This window comes from Malurus melanocephalus, unplaced genomic scaffold, assembly GCF_030028575.1.
Source record: "Malurus melanocephalus ecotype Western Australia unplaced genomic scaffold, MMel_1.1 scaffold_153, whole genome shotgun sequence".
NCBI lineage: Eukaryota > Metazoa > Chordata > Aves > Passeriformes > Maluridae > Malurus > Malurus melanocephalus.
In genome coordinates, this window is record NW_026623385.1 from 1,206,673 (window position 1) to 1,217,414 (window position 10,742).

The 10,742-nt window shown below is 32.7% G+C and overlaps 1 protein-coding gene across 2 annotated transcripts in view; it reads right to left on the bottom strand.

Moving 5' to 3' along the window:
• Positions 1-10,742, bottom strand: part of NCAM2 (neural cell adhesion molecule 2) — a 132,438-nt gene that overhangs the window by 78,610 nt on the left and 43,086 nt on the right. For both annotated transcript variants that reach the window (XM_057371676.1, XM_057371677.1), the window contains exon 10: positions 6,043-6,193. In XM_057371676.1, the coding sequence (XP_057227659.1) occupies positions 6,043-6,193 (151 nt within the window). The remainder of the gene's footprint in view (positions 1-6,042; positions 6,194-10,742) is intronic.

A 10,742-nucleotide genomic window follows, 5' to 3' on the forward strand; every position in this document is an offset into this window, starting at 1 on the left:
TTTTGGGTAAATAATAGTAGATTTATTATATAGATGAATAATTTATCCATTTTACCACACTGTTGTARCATCCAAAAAAAGACAATGGATGCATTTATCTCTGCTTCACTATGGGAAGTTTAGTGAAGTGTTTTTGGAAAGTGACTTCATGTGATAAATAAACCTCATCTTTTGCACAAAATTCAACTTTCTTATCTCCTTGAAGTCACCGCAATGACACAGTAAACTTCCTTCTGGGCAAGTGCACAAAGTAGTCAAAGAAGGAAAATGGTAAGTCTTAAAAGTGGCATTCATAATGTGTCAAAATTGTCACACTYATTTTGTGATGTTAAAGATTGACCTTTTCCATCTTTGTTTCCTCATTTTAACTTGCAAATTTGAAAGGAAGAAATGTAACTAAAGCCAATAGCATTTTACAGAAATGATGCATTTTTTCAATACTATTTCAATACTTTGTTCCTCTTTATTGTTGTTCCTGTCATTTGTTTCTTTCCTAGGCCATATAGTTGCATTTATTAGTTTTGTTTTTTGGCTGCGATGACAAGTTAGAGTTGGGCCCTCAGGAATAACGGATGAAGGGAAGGAGAAAAGAAGACAAAGCCAGGTTTTTTCAGTGGTGTCCAGTGACAGGAAAGAGGCAACACCTTCCAATCTCAGCTAYTCCATGATTCTGTGAGTAGTTGGGAGGTTGCTGCACTGATTTTTTGTAATAGAAGACAAATATAAAGTACGAACTCTTTGAATTTATTCTGATTTATGATGACAGTGGGCAGCTGAAACTTTTCTGACATTTATCACAATATCCAGGTTTCCCACAGAAGTTGTGGATGCCCCATCCCTGGAARTGTTTGAGGCCGGGTTGGAYKGGGCTCTGAGCAACCTGAGATAGTGGAARGTGTCCCTGWCCMTGGCARGRATGTTGGAACTCGATGACCTTTAAGGTCCCTTCCAAATCAAAAAAGTTCTGCTTCTATGATAGCATTTGTGACATCCTGCACACATTAGTAGCACTTTCACCAATTCCATTCTTCAAGGAAACCTTTCTTYCTTGAAGGCAAATACAATTTTTATCTCAATTTGTTGAATCCACTTTTAAGCAATGTTGTGTATTTTTTTGCAAAAATATAAAATTAAATTGAATTAATCCAGAGCATTCCTCTAAATTTCAGTGCAACACAGGTAACAAACAACAAAACAAAATACTAATCAATTCAGGAAAACAAGTTCAGTACTGCAAAAGTAATGACGCTGGTTTCAAATTGTGACAGGGAAAAAAACCCAAACRCAAAGGAAGAAAAGACTGTTATTGATAAGCAATAGTACAATATCATAATATACAACATTACACTAAATATCACACAGGCTTCTTTACAGGTAAAGACTATATTGCACATGCTGCATGATTACTTTTATCTTTGACACTCAAAGTTGGTACTTTGCTAATAAGGACAGTAACTACAAAAATCACATTTGGATGAAAAGCAGTATTAAGGAAAACATATTTCTGGAAGACACTATAATTCATTTAAATGCTTTTAAGAAACTGCTTTCTAAGAAAACATGTCTATCAACTACTCACATGGCTGATCTAATACAAAAATGGACSTTGTTACTCAATGTAATATATCGTTGTCATAGCTAATTTTATCTCAAAACACCACTCTTTGAGTACTGTGAGGAAATAGACATTTTTGGACCATCCAGCATATTTAATAGCTGCAGTATCAGTACTGAAATTGGAGAGTTTTAACTAAAATAGTGATGCAAAAACTGGTAATTCSAGCTAAAAAGGTCTTTTAGTCAGGATGCTTCCTGGATGGCATACAGGAAAACAGAGASTTTTCCTAAAAACATGGCTTAATGCCTTTTCTCCACTAAAAGGATTATTGTCTGAACGAATTTGCACCTGGAAGTGCAGAGRAGACACAGACAGTAGCATCTCACATTATGTGTGCACCTGGGAGGACAAAAGTGAGTGAGGGCTGTGAAAATTTCCGACTCTTTAATGACAGTTAGAGTACAATGAAGGGAAAACTGTGAGGGCACACAGAGAGTCTTTCAAGAAGCATAAATGTTGTTCATTACTGGCTTGTTTAAAGCTTTTCCAACTTAGTAATAATTTCAGGACACCCTAACAAAGAATAACTCTATGGTGAAAGATGATATAGCACACTGAACATGTCATTTTTTTTTTTTTTTTTTTAGATGATACAGCACACTGAACATGTCAATTTTTTTTTTGTTTCTCCAATGCTAACTATGTAGTGAAAAATTTGTAAAACCAAACAATTAATGTTTTCTCTCATCACAATTTTTCTTTTAGTCAGTTCTGTATTATGTTTTTTAAGGGACAAAAACAAACAAACAAACAAATAGAAATGTAAACATCTCTATAGGAAAACCAATTTTGAGGAATACTTGTTATTGTATGCAAAATTAAGTTATAACTCACTGGGGTTCATATATTTAACTTCCTCAGGCTCTCTTGAAAACCTCATCTTAGCATTTGGCCTGCTTTATCTTTTTAATGTATTTCTCACATTTTATCTTTTTTTTTTATTTAAAGAAATAGTTATTTCTCTGTCTATGATAAATATATCGATAATTACAATAACTACATCTTAATACCCAATACACACCATATATTCCACCACATAGGAACTTTTCAATTGATTAMTTATTATTACTATCATCCAATACACACCAGGCTTCATATTTAAAACAAAATCTTGCAGTTAGTGAAATCCGTTAATAAATAATATTCTAGAATCTTATTTTTATTGTAATGTAATTTTGATTTATTTTTCAGACTTTATATAAGGAGAACTAAATATAACGAAACACAAAGATGACTTTGTAGGAAGAAATCCTTAAAAATGCCTCTGGGTTCCCTGCAATCATGTCTGCCCACCATTGCTTACAGATAAAAGGCAGGGTTAACAGTGCCCTGTTGGTATCAAACCTGATAATCTCTTCCTGTCCTCAAGAACTGCTCTTATCACCAAGAGCAACCCCAACAGAGAACAAGCATAAAGCACGGAAAATCTGCACAATCCCACTGCCAGTTTAAGTCTCTGATGGGGTCAGTAAGTAAAAGGATGAGCCAGTGACACCAGAGCWCTCTGTGCCTCCATTAGGCAGGTTTGACTGAGCTGGTATTTAAGGGTGTGATGRAAGCAGTTTCCTCTCCTGACTATATAAACTGTCAAATACAATAAAACATAAAGAAAAGTGCTGTAGTTACGTTGCTAACTTAACAGAAAGGCATAGAGGTATTGTTTACTTCCATCTGGAACCATAGAACAATATCAAGAATTAAGTCCTGCTTATCAATTTATATTTTAATTTTAAAATAGTTATTGGGGGTTATATAAGAGTATTATTAAAATTAATTAAAATTTCTGTTAAAATGGCTTAACTGCAAGAGTGACCCATAGCTGAATAAATTCTTCACAAAACTGGACTGGAAGAGAACAAAACCAAAATAAAGAAGAGAGAGTTTTATATGATTTTGTAAATGAATTTTTTTAAAAAATCTAAAAGCACTATTAGCAATGTTTGTATCTACAATTCATATGCTGAAGAAATGCCACTTGGAAAAGGAGAACCAAATCTATGCAAAACTGACTTCACAGAATCTCACCATTTTATCAGTTCATTACAAAAATACAAATTATTTGTTACTTTTTGAACCTGCACCTTCTGCTGAAATTCCCTAAACTGCAATTTATGAAGGGCAGTGACTGGAATGACAGAAAACCTTAGCACTGCTTTGTAAAGGAAGGAGTTGGGGAAATTGGGGGGAAGGACTCTCAGCACTTAGGACACCCCAGCACTGGATGGGGATGGGGCCAATGAGGTGCTGAAAGATCCTTTGAAGAGGCTGGAWATTTAGAAATTTATGGCAGAGACCAGGCTGATGGCAGGTGTGGCTGGGAAGAGGCACTTCCTCCTGGGGACATTATTTTAAAGCACAGGAGGATTCTTCAYCATTAAACAAGTGTTTTCTTTCCTGGGCAAGACAAATAAATTACACTTGAAGCCCACATACCAGTGCAAAGTTATTTGCAAAGGAAGGCAAAAAATTTCTCTGACTCATTAATCAAAATAAGAGACAGACCTATATTGTATCGCCCCAGAAACATTTGCTTTGCATCATAAAACTACTTGACTTAAAGGAATTGAGGAAAGTTGTATTTCTGTTATTCAAACAACAGCTGTGCTGGGAAAAAGAATACATTTGGTTTAAACCTCACTATTAGTAAAGTATTTGAAACTTRAAACAGCAGTTTTAGAAATATCATAAAAAATCTTTTTTTTTTTTTTCTATTAAAACAATATTTACAATGTGTGATTTCTCTGATGACAGAATATTTCTATATTCTTTATAAATYGTGTTTCCTCAGAGGTTTGTGTTTTCCAGCAGAATTTTTTATGCTGCTTTGAAAACTGTGTCTACCAAGGCATAAATTTGGACTTTGAGTTATTCTATTTTCTCATATGTTATATTTGATTGTTCCTGCATATATTCAAAATTAATTATGCCATACCATAATAAGACTTTGTTACYTTTAAATTCTTTCCACCTCTTCTAAAACTTTCACCGTGAAAGGTGTGTTATGTTATAAAAATGTATTGCATCAATGCAAAGATTTTAATATGCCCTCTGGTATTAATTCTCTATTGCTAATAAATTCTTAAATTTCAGTTGCCCATGTCTCATAACATGTRGTACAATGTATCACTCTCTTCTGAATAAAAAATATATTAACATATAATGCTAAAGCATAGTTTCACACAACCATAATCAAACCATGTATTTCATATTATTATGTGTAGAGTTGGCAGAATTTGAAAGAAACTTCACTGAATTTGAATTTTTATCTAGGGATTTCTTTTTACATACATATGAAAAATTATCATTGCACTCATTAAAGAAAGCAAATATGGCAAATTAAGATTTATTTCTTAGGTCTTCTGGATTGGCAAATCTCTCAATCTCTAACAACTAAAAATTATTTTGACTATTCCTCTCTTTCCTTTCAGATTTATATTCTTTGCCACAAAGCATTGCTTCCCTGACAAAAAAGAACACCCCACTGTATAGTGAAAGCACTTTCAGAACTCCTCAGGAGATCACTACTTGGTCTGAAATCACTGCTTATATTTCTGTGCCTCAGAATCCTATTCCCGCTTTTATCTTCCCAGTGGAATGAATTTTTCTGTTCAAAGACTCAGTTGAAATAAGTTCATTCAAACTCTATGGGAGATGTATAATGATTGCATCTAGAAAATTTCTAGAAAAACAATGACATAAAAAAGAAGGATTTATTTGTTTTGTTTGTTTTCATTTTTTGAAGACCTTTTCTTATGAMTTTGAAGAACAGTTTGAAGAAGCAATTACCCAGTGAGGTTTTTTGGGTTTTTTTTGTTTATATTTCAGATTTATATCCTCTGATATGATTCTCAAGTCAATCAGACTCTTCTAAGCAAAAACAATCGCCTTTTCTCCTGGATAAAATGCAAGAGCTTAGAATAAAAATAATCTCTAAAAGAGACTGTTACAAACATGATAACTCCAGGAACACTTATGATAGTGGCTAGAGACCTTTTAGGGATTAGTAAATCAGAGAAGTCAGAAACAAAAAATAATCTTTGTTGAATTTTAGAAGGTTAATCTCAAGACTGAGCTGCTGCTCAAATCAGTCCTTAACTTTATCCCGCTGAATACTTTTCRTTCCCAGCGGTCTCAGCCAGCCCAGAGAGTTGAAATTATTAAGCTTAGCCTTAAGTTAGCAGATAATACCACTGGAATATGATTTCAGAAGAAAGCCTGTCCTGCTTAAGTCACAAACAAGGCTCTTGTTAACTTCAGAAGAGACAGGATTCTTCCATAGAATAATGAACTACAGGACATGCTTTCTCCATTTATGCAAGTTTAAACATGAATTACAGTGAAAAAAATGACCTTCCATTAAGAATGTACTTTTTTTTTTTCTTTTAAAACAAATTTAAAAGAGAAAACAAAATATTAGAACTTACATTCAATATCAAGGTACATGCTCTTTTGGTGCCCACCAATTCTACTTGCAGCTTCACAGTCATATCTCCCTGAATCTGACAACTTCACATCTTTAATATGCAGTGATGATTTTCCATGCTGCCCTTTGACTTCTATGCGGCCATCTGGGCTCTGTTTACATYGATTCAGGAAAAAAGAAGGTTTTATATATTTATATATGTATGTCAATGTAGAATTTATAAATTAAACACCATTGTTAAGAATGACTGAAGCATCTCTTCACCTATGGTGAAGCTATTACTGACAGCTAAGCAACTTCTAAATTTTCCAAATACATAAACTAAAAAGTAGAAAATACGTTCTGTTTCTAGGCACTATAATTGAAGGAATAAGTACATGCTTAAAGGAACATTGTCAAAGAAAACCACARAATGTATCAAATTATGACTGCAATAGTGAACTGCATACCCAAAACTTCTTTGTGACCTCACTTGCTGTGTTGTGGTGCTGTGGTTAAGAAAAAATGCATATATACAACATTATATCTCAGATTACAAACAGTATCTCTGGTCCTCAAAACTGCAGCTGTGAAACTGAATAGAAGTAATGCCTCAGACAACAAGCAAACCCCAAATCCAGTCACATATTTATTCTCATTCTTCAAATTTTCTAGTCAGAAGATCACAACTGTAAAAAAATTTGATCCATAAATGCAACTAGAATTTTTTTATTTCAGYTCTTTTTCATTCCATGGAAAATGASAATGGAGAAAAATGAATGYTGCCTTCCAATTTTCTAGAAGATAAATTTTATAAAAATCCATGTGTGTAACAAGTCTTCTTACCCCTCCTCATCCCTCCCCACAAAATTATTTGGATTTAAAGGGTATACAAATATTAGGGAAAACTAAATAAAACAATTAAAAAAAAAAATAAAAAATAAAAGATCCTCTTCTTATAGCTTCAAACTTCTTGCAGCATTATGGCTGAGGAAAAAGAAGGTTTTTTCTTCTGCTCTTTATTTATAGTTATAGAATGCTTTGGGTTGGAAGGGACTTTAAAGCTCATCTCATTACAACCCCCTGCCTTGGCAGGGGCATACATATGAATAATTATCATTGCACTCATTAAAGAAAGCAAATATGGCAAATTAAGATTTATTTCTTAGGTCTTCTGGATTGGCAAATCTCTCCATTCCTAACATCTAAAAATTCTTTTGAGCATTCCTCATTTTCCTATCAAATTTATATTCCACTCTCCCACGTTGTCAGAGTCCCATCCAACCTGGCCTTGAACACTYCCAGAGATGGGACAGACACAGCTTCTCTGGGAAACCTTTGGGTTCCCAAATTTGGGAAATTTGTTATCTTTTGTCTTTTCATGTTTTTTAAGGGGAAAAAAACCAAAAAAAAAAAAAAAAAAAACCCAAAACAAAACAAAAAAACCCAAAAAAACACCACAAAAGGTGATTCAAACAATGATATTAACCTACCTTCATTCTAGTAAGGTGGAAAAGGGAGGAAAACCCAGTAACTATACCACTGCATGACATTAAACTCGAAGCAGATTTTTATGTTCAATTCTGTGATACACAAACTCAAATTTACTGCTTTTAACACAAAATACTCACCAAGTGGCAACTGATATTTAAGTGGCKGAGCTTTTAACTCAGTACAATTGTTTTTTATTTAATACAGGAAAAGTGCACATAATTTAGACCTTAACCTATTTGATGTAAAGTAGTCAAAAAAAGCACACTGTTTATCATGATTTCTACTGAAAGAAAAGCATACTGATCCTATGTCAGAATCCTAGAAGACTGAATTTTTTTTTTCCGTGAAAATGACTCATCATAGGTACATAAATTAAAGTTCTTGAATTCTAATGCAAGAGCCAACTTAAATCCCTTTGGATTAATTAAAATAAGCAAGTGAGACCACTTTGCTATCARTTCTAATACTGAAAATTCTATTTCCACAATATGTATTAAAAAGGAAAATTAAAGTTGTAATATTACCAGTAAACATGTTACAGTAATGAATAGCATGGCTTTTGGAAGGAATTCTTGGGATAATTAAAATGCAATTTGTTTAAAATAAAACATTAAGTAGTTTTCTAATTTCTGATATACAAACTGCTTGTTTATATATATATAAAACAAATACTTTCTATGACATAATTATTACAAGTGATGAAGTATTTTATTCCTTTTTAAAAAAAAATATTAAGCATGTAATACCATGACTAAATTACATTACTACCACCCAAAATGTGTATACACTTCAGCAATTTAATTCCTGATTATACCTGGATTGCAAATATTCCCTTACAAAATTACATTTAAAACTGTGAAACAACCTGTGACAATGAATCATAGATACAATAATTTTATCACTAATTTTATTAGTGATTCATCGGTTCAATACTAATCCCAAATACTTTAATTCACTAAGATATAGTATAATTACTGTAATTCCATATATCACTAAGCACATGTATGAGTGCTAATAGATGCTATAAAACAAAATAAGAATAAATAAAAACAACAGAGGTTCTTAAATTAAACAGCTTTTACAGTAATTTCTCAATCTCATTTTAGTTTATGTAATTATTTTCTAGTACTTATGGAAAAAATTTAATCTGTACCCAATATAACTTTCCTATATGCTCACATTCTCTTATTCAAATGCAGATGATGTAATATGTCTTAGATTTATAGATAGGACAAAAACCAAGCTCTGAATGATAGAAGATTTTTGCATGTGGTTTATTCTTATAATCAAATATATGGTAAGAAACATTGAAAGAGACATTTACTAGGTCCAAAGTCCATAAAAATAAAAAAAAAAAAAACTATTGTAAGCAATAAAATTTCACTAGAATTGTCATAAAAATATGCATTTACTAAAGACAATTTCTACTTTTTTAAAGTTCTCATGTTTAAATTGCTTAGTAAATCAAACAATATTTGTAAAATGTGTTCTACTTCACTGCTTATATTCCATATTATACTGTGGCTTTTTAATGACTAGTTTAAGAAGTCCTGTTCCCTGAGTCTACTCTGCAGATGGATTGGTGTACAAATCCAACATCTATGTTTTTATCAACATGGGGCAATACCTGATTAAAAATATAGGTTGACATTCATGAAGACAGACACACATGAAAGAAAACAAGACTGTAAATACAGACCAAGAAAATTCCATTAACAAACAAAGAAACTACTTATTAAATAAAGAAATGAAATGTTTTGATGCAGGTGTCTATCTGTGAGAGGTTTCCTAGAATATGATGGAGATTACCACATGCAAATGCAAAATGCTAGTTAGTATGGTGGAATTTCACAGGGACTTCAAAACCACTGGTGTAGCTGTATTTTATTGCTTTATGGTATAAGGAGGGTCTGGGTAAATAATTCAAGGACATGCTATGATGACACAAAAAAAAGTGCCATAACAGTGCAGTTGAGTATGGTAAAAGGCAATGAAGATACTGGAACAAAAATTGAATACACAGTATTAACCTGGAGGAAAAACTGAAGCCACATTATTCGTTTTTGTAAAGGACATTAATAAAACCAGGATATACTGACAAAGCAGAAGTCTGCATCCACATGGATCCATAACATGTTAACTTGAAAGAAAAAAATACACCATTTTAAACAGCAGCACCTTTAACCCTGGGGTYAGCACCCACCAGAACTTTGTAACCATTGGCAGAGATTTTCTGGGGTTCATTTCTCTCCTGCACTAATTATGGAGAACACACGTTAGTACCGTGTCTGGCACCACAACACACCAAAACGTGAAGAGCAAGAGATGCACTACCCCTCCCCAGTAATCCTCAGGAAAAATACCCACCAGGAAAAAAGCTTTGGAAAAAAGACAATGAGACAAAACCAAAATTCAGATAAAAAATATCTCTAATTTAAAAATGTCAGTAACTCTAAAGCCTGCCTGAAAWAATGGATACCTACTAAATTGGRATAATCTMTTTTTTTCCCCTTTCAAATTTTATAGCATGAGAGATGTAGAATCTGTATTTTATTGCAAAATATTAACRAAGAGTATAAAACGGGACAGAACAAACCCCTAGACAATAAAAATAGTCTCTTTGGTCCAATACTCATGATTTGTGTTCATTCACTGAATTACTCAGTATCTCCTACCACCATAGAGCATGAGCAATTACTGAGGTCTCAAAAATGCTGGGTTAACACAGTTCTATAAAGATATAAATATTCTTTAAAAAGAACAATTATGTTAACAGACACACTMTTAGACACTGAAAGAATGAAAAAGTCTTCAGAAGTTGTACTTTCAAAGCATTTTAGAAATCATCATAAAATCTTAAGAAATGATTGGTTTTTTTTTTTAAGTTTAATGTTAATTGGGAAATGTCATAGAATTCATCAATAAAAGTGAGCATTTTAGGCTTTGGTGGTGGGGGTTTTTCCCCATAACATCATCACCAACATAGAGTTAAAATTCAAGTGAAAAATCTTCAGCAAAAACTTTAAAAATGTTTTACTTAGGTTAAGTCACTTTGTGATTTTACCCACATAAAAAGCACATTCCCTAAATTAAGAAAGTGAAAAACTCTTTTATTTTGAATACTGACAGCAATTTATTTCTCTTCTGTTCAAAAAAACTCTTCTATACAGGTCTCCAAGTAAAACTATCGGAAATGACACCACATAAGTAGTACCTTCTGGGGACAAT